Source organism: Photinus pyralis, unplaced genomic scaffold, assembly GCF_008802855.1.
Source record: "Photinus pyralis isolate 1611_PpyrPB1 unplaced genomic scaffold, Ppyr1.3 Ppyr1.4_LG2, whole genome shotgun sequence".
NCBI lineage: Eukaryota > Metazoa > Arthropoda > Insecta > Coleoptera > Lampyridae > Photinus > Photinus pyralis.
Window position 1 is genome coordinate 51,291,745 of NW_022170403.1, and position 21,043 is coordinate 51,312,787.

General features: G+C 36.9%; 1 protein-coding gene across 5 annotated transcripts; it reads right to left on the bottom strand.

Annotated features, from left to right (window-relative positions):
- On the bottom strand, positions 1 to 17,776 carry LOC116162887 (EH domain-binding protein 1). Of its 5 annotated transcripts, none has more exons than XM_031476644.1 (16): positions 17,629 to 17,776; positions 17,403 to 17,465; positions 17,159 to 17,272; positions 16,904 to 17,111; positions 16,545 to 16,726; positions 9,707 to 9,906; positions 9,194 to 9,653; positions 9,000 to 9,118; positions 8,750 to 8,955; positions 6,810 to 7,271; positions 6,379 to 6,468; positions 6,148 to 6,322; positions 4,992 to 5,113; positions 4,723 to 4,940; positions 4,488 to 4,676; positions 1 to 764 (listed from the first exon to the last, which is right to left on the bottom strand). In XM_031476644.1, the coding sequence occupies exons 2-16, from the start codon at positions 17,444 to 17,446 to the stop codon at positions 686 to 688; spliced, it is 2,868 nt and encodes a 955-aa protein (XP_031332504.1). In that variant the 5' UTR covers positions 17,447 to 17,465; positions 17,629 to 17,776; the 3' UTR covers positions 1 to 685. The 5 variants fall into 5 exon arrangements, with proteins under 5 accessions (XP_031332504.1, XP_031332503.1, XP_031332505.1 ...); XM_031476643.1 differs by having other exon boundaries at positions 8,741 to 8,955; XM_031476645.1 differs by having other exon boundaries at positions 8,741 to 8,955; positions 17,328 to 17,465; positions 17,629 to 17,773.
- Positions 17,777 to 21,043: the final 3,267 nt, after the last annotated feature.

Here is a 21,043-nt window from a genome sequence, read left to right on the forward strand (position 1 = left end):
AACCCGAGACATAATTCTATTTTATTTTGATCACACAATATTACATCAGTTAAGAACAAATCCGTAGATTTGCACACTTTAGTACACATAAACTATTTACACAAAGTGAAGTATGTCATGAATTTATCCATTACAAATATGCACATACAAAAATTTATATTACAATTATGTAAGCTAACGAGAATGTTAGATTAATAAATACTACACTTCAACTTAAAGAAATGAGATTTCTTTAAACGATTAGTTGACATTTAACAATGGCAAAAGTAAAAGAACGAAAAGCGCAACAACCAATGCGCGTTTTCGCTTTGTCCGGAATTCAAACCGATGTATGTATCACATATAAGTATTGTACATAGTCGATATGTACAGTTCCACAACACCCTGAATTCGTTTCCGCCAATTAATGCAGTACAACCTAATTGAGATTCGAAATTAATATGTTCGCCTTGAATTCCGAGCGAAACGCGACTCACAACTGGATCCGAAAGTAAAGAGGAACAATTATATTGCACTAATAGTTAAAGCTTACACAAGGCGTACTTACCGTTCGACACTGCCGAAAAATATAGTTTTTTTAGTAATAAATAAATAACATTCAATGTCCTTCGTTAATAAATTAGCCTAACTAAAATACATTAAAGCTATGTCTTTTCAAAATAATAAAAAAACTGTACACGCCGATTTATTGAATGACACATTTTTCTTTCCGCTGAAGGTCCATTTGCGATAAATCGTGCTCTATCAAGTCGTCATCCTCGATCCTGAAATTGTAGAGCATTATTAAGGGCCTTTTGTATTTTTTTAACTATTTTTTTGATAGAGAGTTAAATGCTAAAAACAGCAGCGATAGGAAACGAAGGTGATGGAAGAGTAAAGGAGAAAATCATTTGTGTAATATTTAAAAAGTTTATCTCATGTGGTAGATAAGAGTTGAGCTGATGGCTAACAAGTTAATTAATTTTGTAAATAGATGTAGTCACCGGTGTTGCGTTTTAAATAAGAATTTTTTTAACTAAAAAAAAAAGTGGAATTGAAGATGGAACAAGAGAGGGAAATGTGTTGAGTAGAAGTTTTTTTTTTCACCTTGGCCCGTGTGTGTGAAGTGTTGGTACGAACTGAATTGTTGTTGACAGGATCGAAAAACCCGCTTCGGTTTTTCGATCCTTAAATAAGGAACTCAACCGTTTACTCGATTTTCATTTTTAATTTCTTTTAAAATGCAGCGATTTTGATGAAAATTTTATCGGACCTTTTTGAGACGATTTCGGATCGATTCTGAGAAATCTGTAGACGAAAAATGTCCCGGAGCGGCTGTGGAGCATCGTCGTCGAGGTGCGCCGGCGCGGATAAAAATTTGCCGTTTCCATACGGTTGAGGTTAGGGAGTCGGGACGCCGGTTCGGGGAGTTTAGATAGTCGGCGCGACTTTCGGTGGGGTTAAGAAAATTCCCGCGGCACCCGTCGGGGTAGCTGCCATAAGAAGCGAAAAAATTGAAAATTTTAGAAAAAAATTCGTAACTCGAAAACTAAGTCAAAGATCCTAAAGGGGTCCGGATCCGGAGGGGGGTGAGAGGTGAAAAACCGGAGTTATTGAATAGCGCGTTTCGGCGGAGAGATTCGAGGTCGAAATCGGCGTACGTACCTGCGGGCAAGTTTTCTCTTTCTTTTTCCGTTTACCTCGAGGAGGTAACTCGGACGACGGCGCCGTGGTAAATTATAATTGCTATACCTGCGGACGAATTTTTTTGAAAATTATCAAAACTGAGAAATTGTCTTTGTAGAACAGTGAACAGTGCGAGGCGAAGCCGAGCTATGGACCGTTACAAACCAGAGTGAGGCGAGGCGGCGAAGCCGCCGGAGCCGAGCATATTTCTCATCAAACCCAAAAAGTGATAACAAAATTAAAAAATCTTATGTGCAGATTTGGATTGAACAAGTTGAATAGAAATTTTCAAAAAAAGGCACTTTATATAGTTGATGTTTTCAAAAAACAAAAATCTTTACAAATTAAAAAAAATTGTCAATTCAGTCTGCTCAATATCATTTTCTTACATTACCAAAACTGAAACTGAAAAATTGTCTTTATGGAACAGTGAAAGGTGCGAGGCGAAGCCGAGCTATGGACCGTTAAAAATCTGAGCAAGGCGAGGCCGCCGGAGCCGAGCGTATGTCTCATCAAAACCAAAAAGTGATAACGAAATTTAAATCTTATGTGCAATTATGTGCAGATCTGGATTCAACAAATTGAATAGACATTTTCAAAAAAAATCACTTTGTATAGGTGATGTTTTCGTAAACGATATTCTTCACATTCTTCAAAAAACTTTGCATAGCGATGTTTCCAAAAAACAAAAATATTCCTCATAAATTCAAAAAAAGATGTCCAATCAGTCTGATCAATATAATTTTCTTACTGTACCAAAACTGAAACTGAGTAATTGTCTTTGTAGCACAGTGAACAGTGCGAGGCGAAGCCGAGCTATGGACCGTTACAAATCAGAGCGAGGCGAGGCGGCACCGGAGCCGAGCGTATTTGTCATCAAACCCAAAAAATGATAATAAAATTTTAAAAATCTTATGTGCAAATTTGGATTGAACAAGCTGAATAGAAATTTTCAAAAAAAGGCATTTAATATAGGTGATGTTTCAAAAAAACAAAAATATTCCTCACAAATTCAAAAAAATTGTCAATTCAGTCTGCTCAATATTATGTTCTTACATTACCAAACTGAAACCAAGAAATTGTCTTTGTGGAACAGTGATCAGTGCGAGCCGAAGCCGAGCTATGGACCGCGACAAATCAGAGTGAGGTGAGGCGGCGAAGCCGCCGGAGCCGAGCGTATGTCTCATCAAAACCAAAAAGTGCTAACAGTATTTAAAATCTTATGTGAATTATGTGCAGATCTGGATGCAACAAGTTGAATAGAAATTTTCAAAAAAGTCGCTTTGTATAGGTGATGTTTTCATAAGCAATATTCCTCACAAATTCAAAAAAATATCAATTCAGTCTGCTTAATAGCATTTTCTTACCACACCAAAACGGAAACTGAGAAATTGTCTTTGTTGAACAGCGAACAGTGCGAGACGCAGCCGAGCTATGCACCGTTACAAATCACAGCGATGCGAGAGCCGCCGGAACCCAGCGTACATATGTCTCATCAAAACCAAAAAGTGTTCCCAAAATTAAAAAATCTTATGTGCAGACAGGGATTCGACAAGATAAGTTTTTCTAATTTTGGGAACACTTTTTGGGTATGATGAGACATATGTACGCTGGGTTCCGGCGGCTCTCGCCTCGCTCCGATTTGTTACGATCCATAGCTCGGCTTCGCCTCGCACTGTTCACTGTTCAACTAAGGCCCGGTTGTACAATGTCCGGTTAAACTTCAGTTTGGTTTAACCGACAGATTTGAGAAATACGATTGGCCAGCTTGTGAAATATTAGCCAATCAAATCCTTTAACCCACAATTCAACTATAAACTGAAGTTTAAACTGACATTATACAACCGGGCCTAAGACAATTTCTCAGTTTCAGTTTTGGTACAGTATGAAAATTATATTGAGCAGAGTAAATTGACAATTTTTTCAAAATTGTGACGAATATTTTGTTTTTTGGAAACATCACTTATGGAAAGTGACTTTTTTTTGAAAATTTCGATTCATTTCCAAAATACAAAATATTCCACAACTTTGAAAAAATTGTCAATTTAGTCTGCTCAATATAATTTTCTTACTGTACCAAAACTGAAACTGAGAAATTGTCTTTGTTCAAACCTCATAGTGCGTGTTGACATCTGACAAACGAAAAACATAAATCATTTTAGACTATTTCTTGCAGTAGAGCGGTAAAATGAAAAGTGCGCGGTAGGTAGGTTTATCTAATTAAATTGTGCAAAAATCGTATTGCGCCGAACGTAGATTACATCTGCAAAAATTAATACACAAACGTGTAATACCCCTCTTTTCGGCGATATCTGTGCAAAATATACTCACTCTAGCGCAGTCTTGAATTTACCAACCTATGTAATGAGATTGACCATTGACATATCGATGCTTTTTTAAACCGAATCAAATTTCTTTTCCCGTTTTAGAAAATTGTAACAACCATTAAGCAAAAAAATAACAAAAAAAATAAAAAAAATTTAAAAAAAATTGACAAACAGTAAACCACATAAAGAAACAAAAAAATAATAAAATAATTTTAAAAAAATTCTATACGGTAAACAACAAAAAAAAGGCGTACGTTAATTAAACGGCGCCGATAGGTCCGTAAGGACCTATCTATTTTTGTTAATAAGGTAAAGTCAGTTTCGGTTTGATAAAGAAAGCTTGGTGGATTAATAATAAAATAAAGGAAAATTAATATCGATGGGAAGCTTATACCAAAGGGAAGTTGGTAATAGATTACACCATAGTAGGTGACAAAGGAATAGATGAATAAAAAAGGGGGAGACAAATGAGAAGAGGTTGAGACGTATACTTACGCCTTTTCTTGACTATCAAGATGATGCACTAACTCGTCTCGTTTATTTACAATTTGAACTAATTCCTCAAGCAGCAGCGCTTCGCGCGCCCTCTGCTCGTCGGTCTTGCGCCAGTCCTCAATCGACAGGCTCATCCGAAGCTCGTGATTTAGCATCGTGTACCTTCGCTCCAAATCACTTTCCTTCTCTCTGACGAAAAAACGTTAATTACAGGCGATCAACGCCGACAACTTACAAGATATTCAACTGCATCTGCCGCCTTAGCAACGCGTTCTTTTTATTTACGAGCGTAAACCATTGCGTCATGAGGGCGTCCTCGACCTCGCTGTTGCTGTGCGGCGCCTCCATGACGTCGCGCAGCTGCTTCTCTAACGTGGCAGCTTGAGTATCGATGGCACTTTGTTCGCGTTCGAGATCTTCCAGTTCTTGATCGATCCAGTTCTGGACGTCAATCTGAAATTAGACAGCTTAGACCGTGGGATAACACGCGAGTCGGATTCTAACCCCTGTCAACCCCAAATCTTCCGGTAACTTATCGGGCGACTTTTCCTTAATGCTAGGACTAGAATCGGCCAGGATTCGCGTCGGCGACTTCGAAGATGGTATGTTACCGTTTTTTTCCAAATCTAAATAGAAGATAGTAATCTCAAAGAATGCAGACAACAGAATGAGAGGTGGTACTACTTTTTTATTATTAGATTTCTTGTACTGATCGGAAGAAATCCTAATTGCAATTTGTTTGATTATGATGGATCATCCTGTATGATTTCATTTTCAATCTTTTTAAGGTTAAATGTGGTTGTTAATTTGGATTGAACACAAATTCTATCATATCAATGTTGATTTGTATTAGAATTGTAAGATGCTTAATTTTGCTTAAATAATTGCCTTGTATTTTGATGTGATTTATTGTTCAGTTAGATTACGTTAAGAAAGATTGGGGAGATCTGGAAATGATTGGCTTGCTTTTTAAGTTTATCTCATTTTCATCCGGTCTTGCAATAACAAGTTCGTTGTGGGAGTTAATTATATAATTTGTAGATAAACAGGTGTTACTTTATCGAAGACGCATATTTGTTTGATACAAGAGGGGGTGCTGGGGGGTCTTTCTTTCGAAGTTTTGCTGGTGAACTTTGACAAAATGATAAAGAAGTAGGATCAGAAGGAATGGAAGTGAAGAATGTTTTATAATAGGCGTAGCAGACGTTGAACGGGGCTTTTTGGTGAAAGACAGTCAGTCTTGGTGGTTGTAAAGTTCTTCCTGAAGAGAGTTTTAATTCTATGTACTACTACTATGTTTGTAGGCCCTGAATGCTTTACTTACAATAATTATTATGAAATGTACGCGTGAGAACGGGGTTCTCGAACTATAACTGTTCCGGTCGCAGAAAAAGTGAAGTTTCATGAAACTGTCAGCGAGTGGTTTTGTGTCGTAGATAAGTGCGCCTGATTATCGCAAACCTTTTACGCGCAGCTTATTTGGATTCTTAAAAAAACTAAGTCATTTTAAAATTTTCTTATTTTGTTTGACCGCCTGTTGCGGGGTATTATGTCCAAACTTGTCTTTCCTTCAGGGATTTTGTTTTAAAGTTTCCATTTTAATTTGAATTTTTGGTGGCGTAGTGGCACACAGCAATATGTTCAATGGAAACATACTCACCGATTTCTTCTGACATTTTTCCTAATCGCTCGTCGGCGTCCGCACCACTTCGGACAATCTCCGGACTAGAGGCACGAATTATTTCGGTCGTCGGCGTCGAACCTTTCCGCGCCTTCGCTATAATTTGCCGGGCGCGCTCGCGCAGTTGCGCCTGTCGCTCGTCCTCCGATATGGCCTAGTGGACAATCGCAATTAAACTTGGTGGGCGTACAACGAAACGACCGAGCCTACCTTCGTCGGCGATGTAGGTCCGTCACGCTTAATCTGCTCAAGCAATTGCCTAGCGCGTTCCTTTTGCTCAGTATGCCTTGTTAGCAAGTGCTGCGCAACACGTGTAAAAAAAAGTTTAATACGCAGCCAAACCTTTACACACAGATTTGCGTTAGAAACTTAAAATTGGTTAGAGGAATTGGGCCTTTGCGGAAATGTTTTTGCCTTCCAGACCGTCAAAACTCTATACACGAATTTTGCGGCAATAAAAACAAAGTTTGCTCTACCAGTATTGGTTCAACACAAAGTTTACAAAAACATCATGCAGATTATACTGGAACAAAAATGACGATATTCAGAAGATTCACATATTGCAGCATCTGACATACTTTGTGAATCACCTGCATATCCCTCCGCTTAAAATCAAAAACCATGCAAAACACGGTACTTACAGAATTCGGAATCGGCAGTTCGGGACTTTTATTTTCACCGCCGCCGTCTTTCTCGCTAACGTGATCGTCGCAAACCCCGTTCACCTCGACGCCAGGATTCTCGTCCTCGTCATCTGAGCCGAACGGATCGCACAGTTCCCGCCTCGTCATCAAGATCGGTTTCTTAACCTCAACTTTTTTACTATTCACATTTTGGGCGAGCTTATCTTTCGAAGGCGACAAAACTTTACCTAGAATATTTTTCGAGCTCGCCAAAATGATTTCCTTCACGTCCTTAACGGACGTCGGCGATTTCTCCTTCGGCTCCTTGAAATTATCGGACGAGTCCGTAATTGTCAACGATAGACGCAGCTTTTCCGGCGGACCGGTCTCCGAATTTTGATTTATTTGATTCTCTTTGTTGATGATTTTCTCCTTCTCCCGCTCGGGCGTTTCCCTTTTACCTTCGGCCACTCTCGCCACCTATAACACACTTCACTTAAATTCGAGTCTCATTAATTCAATCGAATTTGGATGTTTCACAGACTGATTTAAAGAAATGCATGAGGATTAATAAGGCTGATGAAATTTGGTTATCAGCAGTCGCCGCAAGATGTGTTGTTAACGGGCGGTCGCTTTAGAGTTTCAAAACTATCTTTTCGAATTTGTATTTTCGCATGTTTTCATACAAGGGTCAGAGCAACCAAAAGAGCACCGGGATATTTGGACTGGTCATCCAATATCCAAACCATATGAATTTATCATGATATTTTAATGTTCACTTTGCAATACAGTTTAATATTCATTTGTAGGCTGGTTTTTTCTTGGTTGGTTCTTTTTTCCCCCGGCCTATATTTATCTTTGTACTCGGTGAACTACCATTTTCGAAATTTATTCTTGCAATGTAATTTATTAAGGATCCTCAGATCCTTTATAGTTTTGTATTGTCGTCCGTTCGTCCGTCCGTGTGCAATTTGGTGTACGGGTACTTTGGACATTAAGGACGGGCGCTATTGATTTTCAGGAAACTGGTTCAACAGGAACAAAAGTTATGGGACTTCTAGTAAATCGGGAACAGGAAAAGCTGCAGGTCAATATAATAGAAACCAACATATTTCATTTCCTAGATCATGTATAGAGTTCGGACTTTCGCTAGATTATTGCCTATGACTTTTAGAAGTGTAACAATTCAATATAGCTCTTTTCTGTGGTATAGGTCAAAAGTTTTAGAGCAAAATGTACCCAAAATTATTCTTTACACATAAATTTGGAGTTGTAAAAGTTTTCAAACGCATTATCTTGATACTGAAAGAGTACATCCACGTGCACATTTCATATCCGTATGTGTGTGATTCAAAGATGTTAAATTATTTTTCTGAGGCCACATGAATTTTGATCAAAATACGTCAAAATCGTTATTTATGCACCAAGATCGTTGGGAAAAAGACGAAGAGCATTATCTCAATGACCAAAACATGAATTTGATCTATTTGTGGCGACCACGTGGATTTCGATCAAAACATGTCAAAATCGTTATTTATACACCAAGATCGTTGGGAAAAAGACCAAGAGCATTATCTCAATGACCAAAACATGAGTTTGATCTATTTAAGGCGACCAGATGGATTTTGATCAAAACATGTCAAAATCTTAATTCTTGCACTGATATCGTTGGGAACACGATTAAGAGCATTATTCCAATGACCAAGACATGAATTTGATGCTTTTTTTGTAAATAAATAAAATGTATTTTGTAAGATTAAAATAAATGGTCGTTAAAAATGTGATGGTAATACTGAGGATCCCTTTTATGTCTTAAGAAAATGTGTACCAAACTTGGTTGCAATGGGTTCAGCCGTCAATAAAGTGTGGGGGGTCATGTTTTAACCCAATCCAATACCTCCCTTACTAACGCGCGGATGGTAAAAATTGTTTAATTTTATAATTCAAACCTGTGTTACCTGCTGCTGTTTCGCCTTCCTCAAATTCATGATCTCCTGGCCGAACAGCTGCTTTGTCACATCAGTGTCATTGTCCGTATTAAATCGACCGATCATGTAACTACTTTCCTCGGTAGTCTTACCGATCTGTTGCACCTCCAGCTCGTGCCCCGTGAAATGCGCGCGTAACTGGTACAGGTAAGTCATGACCGCCAGCTTATCTGGAACTGAAATGCGACGTAGTTATGCCGGGGGCTTTCGAGGTGTTTACCTGCCAGCATGTCCATGTCGGAGGGCTCGATGACGCGAGGTATCCCCAACGTGTCCGCCGCGTCGAAGGCCTTCTTGCAGTTGGACCTAACCTCGTGAGGCGATAGCGAGTCGAAATCGCTAAAAACAAAATTTAGCGTTAGAAACGATATAGCGAATCTTGATCACAGCACCACATTAGATGACATTACTTACATTAATTCGGGCTTGAAATGGTGAATCAGCGCGCAGAAAGCGATGCCATTCCTCCAGCTCGTCGTCAAATTGGTAACTTTAACACCGGAATAATTCTTCGTCATCTCCTTGCACCATTCCAACAGATCCTGACCCGGCGTGGTCAGCTTCTGCTGTTGCGGTTTAATGCTGATCGTCTCTTTCGGTTCGTTAATCTTGAGCTCGAGCGGCTGCAGCTTCAGATTGACGTTTTTCGGCCGCGCCGGTAACACGACGTCGTTCTCGCACTCCTCCTCTAAGCTATCCAACTTCTCCAGCTGCTCCGAGCACAAATCGGAGTAGGGATCGGTCTCGCTCTGATTGAAATCGCTCTGCTTAGGCGGGGGTATCTGGTAGGGTATCTTTGGTTTATCGGAGAGAGGTGAGAATGTTTCCACCGTGGGGGTTTTGTCATCACGAGTCAACGACTGTATACTATTTACTAAAATTTCGCACTTTAATCGCAAAGGTCAGATTTGAACGGATCAGTATTACCACTAATGGGAGTACTCGCAAAATCGGAACCGGACAGACTGTTCGTCATTTGTTGCATTTGTTGCGTCACTTCGTTTATACTATTTTTCATGGAATTGTCACTAAGCGAAAAATCTTCATCTTCGAAATCTTCGAGTGGCGCAATGTCGCTGTTGTTGTTCACCGACATTAGAGACGCCATGGACTGCATATCTTCGTCTCTGAAAATTAAGATTCCTTTCTTACCGGTAAAGAGGTAAACGGTTCTTAATAAACACAAGGAAAAAATGTCTTTGCCTTCCAGACCGCCAAAATTCAGAGTAAACAATTTTGCGGCAATAAAAACAAAATATTTTCTACCAGTATTGGTTCAACACAATATTTACAAAAATATCATGCAGATTATACTGGAATCGTTCAATCGGGAAAGAGGTGAAGTAAAAAATTGCCTTTAATTTTGGAAACTGAAATGTTATTTTATAGCCTCCGAAAGCTCTCTTGCTAAGGAAAGAGAGAAGTCGGTTAATTACTCAAATATCAAAGTGAAAACAGATTACGCCGCTTAACCTCACAAAACAAAAGGGCATTGCTGAAGTGGATAAATACCTATAATAAACCGTAATTAGTTGAATGAGTTACAGTTAACAGCCTCCTATTAAGTCGAGATTACATCCGCTAGGTGCGCCCTTAAAAAACTTGCATTTTTGACACCGATCCCGAATTTTTAAGACGTCTGGGAAGGACGTAATTAATTAGAGAAGATGTGATCCCGCCAGAGTTTCCAACTTTTATTTCTTTTAGTACTGTATATCGTTGTATTCGTAATAAAAAATGCTCTTCAATTCAATATGTACCGGGTGACCCAATAAGACTGTTCCTTGGCCATATCTCGGGAACCGTTCATCGTATGACTTAGGGGTAAAAAAAAATTATTGAGTAAATCGGTTATGAAGAATCGCTGGAAAATATTTTCAAGTTCTAGAGATGACCATCAGAGGGCGTAACTGCCATTTTAAATTTTATAATTGCATTTTCTTTAAATTTCGCATATTAAACTAAACAATCTTTTTTCACATTTTTAAAGAGAACCAATTTATCTATCATTTTCGTAAAAACAAAAACTCAGTTATTTCAAAAACAAAGATGGTGTGGGGCGTTCAATTGTTTTTGCAATAACCTGCTTTAACTTCTTAACCGTTTGACCGATTGTAACAAATTTGGTATCGTTGAAAAGAGCATTCCTTGGGCAATGAGAATCAACCAAAATATAGTTAATCTAGTTGAATCCTTCTCCGCCAGGGGGCTAGTTTTGACACTATGATCCAAAATCCTGAAAAAAATCAAAATGAATGATATGACTTTTTCTGTATGAAAAAGTAGCCGAAAAAGTAGCCAAATAACATCCAAAGAGAGTTTTTCAAAATCTCAGTCCTAACCTCAAATATTGGAAAATTGAGATTAATTAATTATTTAATAAAAATGCTTAAATTGTATCTTAAATTTACTTTTGAGGTATTTCCGGTATTGGTGTAATGCTTGCTTAATTTATGTTTATTGATGTTGATTACTTGGTCTTGTCCCTGAAGTAACACTCATATAAGTTTTGATCATTTTATTTTAATATGTGGAAATTACAGATTCGTTTGATGTATGTACTGACTTGTTGTTTGTAACTAACAATTTTCTCCGTGAATGAAGCAGTCACGGGGGTGGTAAAAAACTGTAGTCAAAATTGAGCCACGACACCTAATTCCGTGATTGTCTTCGACATTCAATTGTAGGCTCGAAACCCCGAAACCAGGGGCGGGTTACCTATCTTGCAGGAGCGGGATTACGCTAATCAAAGCTCTTCAGTTTAAAATCTATGTGCGATAAACGAGTGGCGATCACGAACTTATAAATTAAGATGGACTGCTGATCAAACAGTTGCATAGAGGTAGAAATGGCCCTAGCATGGGCGCCGCCATGATGTGCACATTTTAGTTATTTTCTAGGGGAATTTTCCTAGTGCTCAAGTTTTGAGACTATTGCAGCCTTGGAAAATGACGTGTCACAGTAATTTATTTAGAAAACGTGAGGTTAATGCTTGTTTATTAGTTGATTTGAATTTCGCGCCAAGTGAGTGCACATCATGGCGGCCCCCATGTAGGTGTCATTTGTTAATTCAGCATTAGCAGTCCATCTGAATATAGTATAATAACTCCGTGGTGGCGATTCAATAATTTCCACGTATCTTGTTTTTAGTTAAATTTGCCTACAAGGCCATGTAATTTTCCATCTTGCTTTTAACAAAAGGAGTTTATTGCACCAAAGATGAGTTACATCCTGTATATTTCACCCTTTCTTACAATCTTGGTAAGTACCTGCTTACCTGACCCATTTTTCCCGAAACTTGTTTTTAACCTATTTATTACCTCTAGAAGTCTACATGCTACTTTTTGTGATGTTATAATTTTATCATACGCATTCACATCATTACAAACATTTAATTTTGCAACACAATTTGATATTAATTTGACGGCTGGTTTTTTTTATTGGCAAGTTCTTTTTTTCCCAGCCTATTTCTATTTTTATTCGGTGAACTAGCATTTCCAAAGTTTATTTTTGTAATGTAATTTATTTCGACTTAAATTTCTGAGCTTTCACAATCTTAATAATTGCGATCATTATTAAACAAACAAGTGTAGTAGTGTGAAGTTAGCGTAGAACCTGGTGGTTAAGTACACTACATGGTGCAAAATATATCCCTGTCTCTGTTAGGTATGTTGGCACAGATGCTCCTTATTGAGAGTACACACAGACTGTGTTGCTCAGTAGTAGAGCGTTGGGCTACATGGCAAGGAGGTCGGGTGTTCGAACCTGGGCTGAGGTAAGAATTTTTCATCTGTGGCAGAGATTACTATTATAGCTTAATTTTAAAGTGCAATTGTGCACACATGACTAGAAAATGTAGCCCATGTAATTCTGTAACCAATATTAAAAAACACTTTAGAGCACATCTATTATTACACATGACACTTCCAAGGATGATTGCCATCAAAGTTATTGATCCATCAGTATTACACGCTAATTGAGTAATTGCAATGGCTCTTCTAATTCAAGTATGAAGCGTGTGCCATTTTCAAACTTGGCGGTGATTCTTGTGACGTCATTGGGATAAAAACGTCATCTGCGCGAACTTGACGAATTTGCGTTCAGTTATAGGCATACCTTGTGTTATTAGACCATGGGAAGTTCCTAGGTTTTCCTAATTCGTAAGGTAAATACTGGAGTAGTATAGAACAACTTAAGACCTTCTGTAGGGGCACCTCTAAAAAACATTATGCGGATCACTCTTTAATTGGAAAACCTGTTGATGGTCCAGAATAAGAAAAGAACAATAAATAAATGGGAGGCTATATCTATGTATATATGATTTAAGCTTAATTATTAACAGATTTTAGTTTCCTAATCTTAGGCGAAGGTCGTGCAGTGTACTTCATTATCGCAGTGGACATTACTGCACTACCGAATTTGAAAATTTTACGCCGATCAATTAATTAAGTATAATTAAACGTAGTTAAATTAAACTCGTCTGATTGGATTGGGTGGCATAATTAATAGATCTATAATGCTCGCCAGGAGAGAATGTCAGTCACTCACAGAACACTTGATGGCAGTCTACAATCGTACGGTTTACTACGAAAAACATACAATTGTAGATCAGTATCACGTGTTCTGTGAACGTCATTCTCTCCTGGCGGCACCTAATAGATTTTGAAACATGTCCCAGATTTTTAGAACGTCAGGGGGCCGCACAATTAAATAAGGAAATTTTAGTTTTTGGACGGAAGTTTTTGGCTGGGAAACCGGCGATCCGTCCATGAGATGAGCGAATTTTATAATGGGTAAAGCCAATGTTTAGAGATCTTTTTGCTTTTGGGTGTTTACCCGAATAGTGGCAATTTTCACAGTTCCATTAAGTTTGTAGATAAGCCTCGAGATAAGCATTTGCTATCTTTCTTCCGCTAAACATAAGGGATGTATTGCTTTTTCCTGCATTTGATTTCCTGTAGCAACTGCTAATTAATTTACGCTTTGTTGCTTTGCATCGCTACCGTGTGCCGTAATTCTGTTTTAGTTGCTTCGCCGGACGTAACCGCCCACCGAGTTCTGGACTAAGTCGCTTCTTCAACCGACTGCGTGTGGTTATCGATCGAGTCAAACCTCTGCGACCGCTCCGAAACCGCCGACCTTGGTCAGAAGCAAGCTTTTAATCTTCTGATGGCGCTCGAGTCCGTCCGTCCGTTCCGCCGACTGCCGCTACTTTTTTCCCGCAGGTGTGATTTAATTACAATCATTTGTAAATTTCTTTTAATTAAATTTTAACTTTGATTCCGCTGATTATATTTAACTTTCATGGCCTATGTGCGCGGACTTCCTAACTGAAGTTCGTCGAATGGTAGTCAGGTAACACTATGGATTTCTTTATATAATCATATTCATAGGTATTTTTACATCCTTTGATTGTGTCCCACTCTTGATGAGCCCCACGCATGCAATTGAAATCTCTAGTTTATTGACTTTTGAACCAATACCAAGTTCTTGAAAAGCCATGAAGAAAAAAGAGGTTAAAGCATTTGTTTTTTGCTAACAACAAGCCACCCTCCCTTCTTAATTTTTAAGCAAAATTTAATTAACTTAAAATAAATTAAAGTTGAATCAAATTAATCAAAAATAAGAAAAGAAAAATTTTTTGATTTTTATATTTTATCCCAACGCCCTAATTGTTTACCTTTATTTTTAAATGGACGGGGGTGCAGCCACTATATATTCACAAATATCCATACCCTAACCCAGATTCATTCTTATGTACCACCATGTACTGTACAGGGTGAGTCAACGATTGCGCGTAGTAACTTAATGCCTTGAAGATAAGATTTTTCGATAGAGTGCTTTTGTATTATGATATGGTTGAATATTCTCCACATTTTAAAAATATTTGGAATTATACAGGGTGCGCCCACAAAGTAGGACGCCAAATTGGTACATTTTTTTAAATAGAACCCCCTGTATTTGAATGCATTTTTGAATTCTACGTGTAATTGTACGTCATTTTTATTATATGGTTAATATCCGAAAAGCTAATAGTTTTAAAGATAATTCGATTTTTAAGAAAAATTAGGCATTTGCAAGCGTCAGTATATTGTCAAAATTATTACTTAAATTTTGATTCCAGGTTTTATATCTTTTAACTTGGGTTAAGTAAAATTCAAATAAATACATCTACTATGAAACATTAAAAAAAATAGCCTACAGGGTGTTTTTTTGGTAGGTCCAAAGTTGCAAAACTTCATATTAATAAATTTCACTTTTTTTAATGGAACGCCCTGTATATTTTTCTGTCATCTTTTAGCTCTTCCAAAAACCATCAACTTTTGATAATAATGTCTTATACCTATCTCTGATATTTTTCAAAATATTCAAAAAAAAAAATTCATTTTTCGAATAATTCATTTAAGTTTAAAAACTGGAGAATAAGTTTGACAGTAAAAACAAACAAATATCTTGGTTTTCCTAGTATTAATATTTTAATCTAAATAAGTTCTAATTTACATAATAACGAGGTGAATATACAAAATTAAACTAATATCACTGAGTGGATGACATTAGGAGTTAATTAAATTTGCTTTGTAGTCAAATGTTTTTACTTATTCTTCAGTTTTTGGACTTAAAATAAATTGTTTGAAAAATAAATTAATCGATATGATTTTCTTCTTGGACGAGATAGATAGATTGCCTTTTTTTTGCATGGCCTCCTCACTATTATGTAAATTACATATAACTTATTTAAGAATATAAAAACCAGGAAAACCAAGATATTTCGAAAACTATCACAGATAGGTATAGGACATTATTATCAAAAGTTGATAGTTTTTGGAAGAGCTAAAAGATGACAGAAAAATATACAGGGTGTTCCATTAAAAAAAAGTGAGATTTTTTAATATGAAGTTTTGTAACTTTGGATCTAGAAAAAAAACACCCTGTAAGCTATTTTTTAATGTTTCATAGTAGATGTATTTATTTGATTTTTACTTGACCCAGAATAAAAGATATAAAACCTGGAATCAAAATTTAAGTAATAATTTTGACAATACATATACTCACGCTTGCAAATGCCCAATTTTTCATACAAATCGAATTATCTTTAAAACTACTAATTTTTCGGATATTAACCATATATTTAAAAAAATGTACCATTTTGGCGCCCTACTTTGTGGGCGCACCCTGTATAATTCCAAATATTTTTAAAATGTGGAGAATATTCAACCATATCATAATACAAACGCACTCAATCAAAAAATCTTATCTTCAAGGCATTAAGTTACTCTGCGCAATCGTTGACTCACCCTGTACAACCAATGGTATGAGAATCAATCAAACTCCCAAAAAAAAACACCCTGTATAGCCTTTAGCCAGTCGCAGTACTGAAAATAGTATTCCTTCTACAGTGGAGTCAAAATGTATTTTTCGTGAAAAATGATGTTCAGACTTTAAAATCTCTTCATTTACGTATAATAACATTTTTACTTCCGGTCGTGGGAAATTTTTGATTTTTTGATTACAAAACAAAATTCATTTTCATTATTTAAGCGTAGCAAACAGAGACCAGTTTTGGCAACGAAAGTGAATAGCAAAGGTCAAAGTCACTTGTTCACAATGTGGTGGGAAAGTGAAAAATAAACACTTCGCCTCTCTCTCTCTCTTGGCCACTGACAAGGACATTCATATCAAGTATGCTTGACCCATTACAAGTGAAACCAGATAATAAGGCAAGTGCAAAACAAACAAGAAGTTATCAGTCTAACGTAAAACTTACGTCGCCTTCCCTTCCCTTAAAAACACACACGATAGCGTACATTCCAGCTTCGCTGACGTGACTTTTTTACTCATCGGCTTAAAGTTCAACTGCATCTGATGTTGCGTCGACTCCACGCTCGCATATTTGCGCATATTCACCTGCGCCATCGCCAGCTGTCGTCTTTTCCCGGTCGATGCGACCTGCGCAAATCGAGCCATTAACAAAAGACCCACACGTCAATCGCCTAACGGTTTACGAAGACAACGATCAGACTTAAACTAAATTCGTAAGGAAAAACAACGCTCACTCTTAGATCGCAAAAATTGACGTCTCATCACTATCTTTGTAAACAGACGCGAATGCGCAAATCGACCTACGTCCTCGATGATAAAGGTCCAATCTTTGTCTTCGAGCTCGTTCGTCCGGGGGTCCTTGAAAAGTGTCACGGAGACCTGGTGGTTTTCGGGTAGGGGCCAAACGACGAGACCCTTGTAGGGATTTTGGAGGGTGGGCTCCCACTGCATTGGTGTCGAGATGACGCGTCTTGATCGCCTCGACCAGACGATTGAGAGTTTGTGCGGTTCCCTAGACAAAATCGCATTTAATTCTAACACAAAAATGGGTGCACTTACCATTTCGGTGTGAATTCGAATGACAACTGATGGTAGGAGACGGTAAACTGAAACTTAACGGCTAACTTATTGACCCTCTGCAGCCTCTTCCATACAGATCCCATTGCGGAACCGCTACGTTTAATTACATTAATTAAAAGCGTTCACTAATTAAAACGAATTAACACACCAGCGTTTTTTTTTGTTATGCCAGTTCACAGAAACACCAAACAATTGTTAATCAAAGAGGAAGTGACAAACTTACTATCCTGTCGGGACTGATAGAAAAATCAATTTGTTTTTCCCCATTTTATGTGAGATAATGAAACTAAAACAAATTGTGGTAGTTAAATTAAGAACGATGATAAAATTGTATCGTAGGAAGAACTTTGATATTGTCAACAAATTAACCTTGTAAAACGATTCATTTGACATAGGGTCAAAATTGAATTGAAGCCAAAAAAATTGCGTTTCTAAGATGGAAGGCTTACCGTTTCACTTTCAATTTCTTGTCACATATTTTGGGGAATTCTCAGTTAGTTTTCACACATTTTGCAATGATTTTGGTGATAAAAAAAATAAGGAAAAATCGGGAGGAATTCGATTAGGGTGACGTTTATAAAAGTTACTGAAGACATTGCCAACTTCACCAAGGAAAATAAACTGTTTATCGCCGTCACGTGTGCGGTGTGTTTTTTCGAAAGTTGCGAGGTTGCCGAGTTTCGTCTTATTTCGATTTTCAATTCTGACATGTACCGGACGTTCAATAACTTTCTGGTCAGATCGTTTGCGTTTGGCAGTTCCATTGCGCTTTAAAACTAATGGAGGGAATTAAATGCTTGGTGAAAATGTTGTTGATTCATTAAATGAATAACAGAGGCCAGACTCAGGCCACGGAACACAAAAGTGGCATAGGTGTAACCATTGAAACTATACCATTATAGTTCAATAACTTACGTACTATTTTAGATCACTTCCATATTTTAATCTAAATCGCATGCGCCTGTGGAAAGAATGGCAACTATTTTCAATGGCCAGTATTTTAAACCTAATGTAATTATTTTCATTGTTTTGTTGCCTCGAATTATCGAATAGATTTTGTTTTGTTTTTTTGAAATTTATCACAGCCCACTTGACTAAAATATAAAAACCATTGGCGCCTATTTAACTTTTGAAAGTTGGTAAATGTTAAATTAAATTAAATTAAATTAAATTAAATTAAATTTCCCTTTATTGCCCAACAGAAAAACAAACATTCCAATTACAGGACAATATGACGTTACAAATAATAAAGTGTGCAAAAGTGAAATAGTAGCTTAAATCTTAATATAATAATACCTTATTGTTCTACATAACAAAACAACCAAAAACAAAACAAAAGAAAATTAATAAAATGAAAAACTATGAATGCATTGTATGGTATTGAACAATCAACAATTGCTTTAACTCCCTAAGGGTGTGAAAATTTATATCACCTAACCGAGAAATTTTGTTGAATGTACTGCACATGTGAAACATCGGCGACTTTAACATTAAATTAGTACGGGCGCTCTTACAATAAAAGGTAACAACATTCCGAGTGGCATGAAGTGGAACCGAAAATGTGATCAAAGACATCAACTCAATGCAATCCACCTTATTCGACACTATATTGTATAGAAAGGTCAGTCCAAGAACTAACCTCCGAACTTCCAAAGAAAGAAGTTCAAACCGTGCGTTGAGTAGCGCGTTCTCATACCCTTGAGGAGGGTAAACTCCATCGCACTTAAATGCGAGATATTTCAATAGTCTTCTTTGCACAGATTCAATTTCATGTTTCATATTTTTATAGTGCGGACACCAAACTATAGCACAATACTCTAGCTTAGATCTAACAAAACTGATATAAAGTAATTTTATTAACGAGATGTCCTTAAAGCTTTTTGTATTGCGAATTATAAAACCTATCATCTTCATCGCCGAGCTGGTGATATTTCGAATATGAGTGGTAAAAGATAACTGATTATCAAATGTAACACCCAAATCCACAGCAGCAATATCACGATTAAGAACAGTATCTCCACATCTGTACAAGTAAGTAATGGGTTGCAATTTTCTTGTATATGTGACCACCTTGCATTTCGATGTATTTAAATGAAGACAGTTAGCATCACACCAATCTTGAATGATCCGTAATTGGCTTTGTAAATATTCACAGTCACTAATCCCATTAATACCATAAAAAATTTTCAAATCATCGGCATAAAAGTGATGTGTACACGGTATTTGAGTTGATAGGTCATTTATAAAGAGGACGAACAGTAGTGGCCCAAGGTTAGACCCCTGGGGCACACCTGAGGATGCAGAAAACAGTTCAGAATTATAGTTGTTGAATGCTACATATTGCACTCTGTTAAGCAGGTAAGAATGTAAGAAAGATAGCATCGATTCATGAAAACCAAAGTCTCTTAGTTTATTAATTATTATGGAATGATGAATACGGTCAAATGCCTTGGCAAAATCAGTATAGATATCTCAAATATGCTACGTGTTGAATGTGGAGTTCCTCAAGGAAGTATTGTGAGCCCATTGTTGTTCAATATATATGTTAGTGACTTACATCGTTTTCTCCAACATGTTGATGTTCACCTCCACGCGGTAGATATGCAGCTGTTAATAAATGCCAGTGTTGAAACTATTAATCAACGTATAGATGATTTAAACGAAGACCTAGACATTATCACCAAATGGGCAACTGCAAACCACCCTAAGCTTAACCCCTGTAAAACAGTATTAATATCGATAGGTACTACTGGACAAATTAAAAATTTTTTACATACAGTAAAGGTGTCTGGAACTAAAGTTGAATATGATACATCCATGAAGATCTTATAGGTATGGTTTTAGATCAAAACTAGAGCTGGGAACTGCATGTGAACTTATACTAAATAAGTCATACTATAAATTAAAGAACTTATATAGATGTAAAGACGCGCTATCAAAGGAAATTAAACTAAAATTAATAAAACAACTAATATGACCTTTACTGAGCTACGGCGATGTGTGTTATCATGGACTAAATAAAAGCCTATCCATTAAAATACAAAAAGTTCACAATTATTGTGTCCGTTACGTCTGCAACATACGTAAATATGATCGTACCTATAACACCAGCACTTGTTAATCTTAATATGCTTAATATGGAGAAGATGCGCTTATTTAACATCCTGTGCTTTTTACATAAATTGATCATTGTGAATAAAAAACCAATTTACTTAACTGAACAATTTAACACTCTTCAAAGTTTTCATACATATGGTATTCGTAGTAACAATCTTTGTATACCCAAAGTTAACGCAAAAGTGGGATAGAGATCGTTTTATTTGCAGGCGACAAAACTATGGAACAATTTACCAGTGATTGTACAATTGATTGGAGAGACTTTTACTCGAGTGTGCTTGAATGTCATAAAAAATGATGTTACGAATTTTTGATAAATTCTTTACTATACTCTTTCATTCTTCTTTTATTGTTTGTTTTATTTTCTTCTGTCGCTACACTATTGTATTTTTTGGTACCTATAGAGGCTCGAAATAATTTGTTAACTTATTCCTATGTCTAGGTATATTCTCTAAGGCAGCCATCAGATTTGATTGTGAATGCTCTGGCGCCATCCTTGCTATAATTATTGATCATATGATATTATGACCATACCCTTAAATGGGTGAAATTCTGTACCTAATTACTGTTAGGGCAGTATGAAAAGTGATCTCAGAAGGTATGAATGGAATGCGGATATTTAGCGCTAGTTACATTATTAATCATTATTCGCAGATCTGTAATTTTCGTCTGTGAAACTATTTTGCCCAATGATTTATGGATTCAAAAAAATTAGGTACGCTGTTTAGTTTGTTGAATTAGGTAGGT

Coding starts and splice junctions, on each gene's coding strand:
- LOC116162887 (XM_031476643.1), bottom strand. CDS start 17,446: ATGGGGAAAAACAAATTGATTTTTCTATCAGTCCCGACAGGATA. Junction 9,119..9,193: donor CATTTCAAGCCCGAATTAAT/GTAAGTAATGTC, acceptor TTTTGTTTTTAG/CGATTTCGACTCGCTATCGC. Junction 7,272..8,740: donor AACAGCAGCAGGTAACACAG/GTTTGAATTATA, acceptor AGTGTGTTATAG/GTGGCGAGAGTGGCCGAAGG.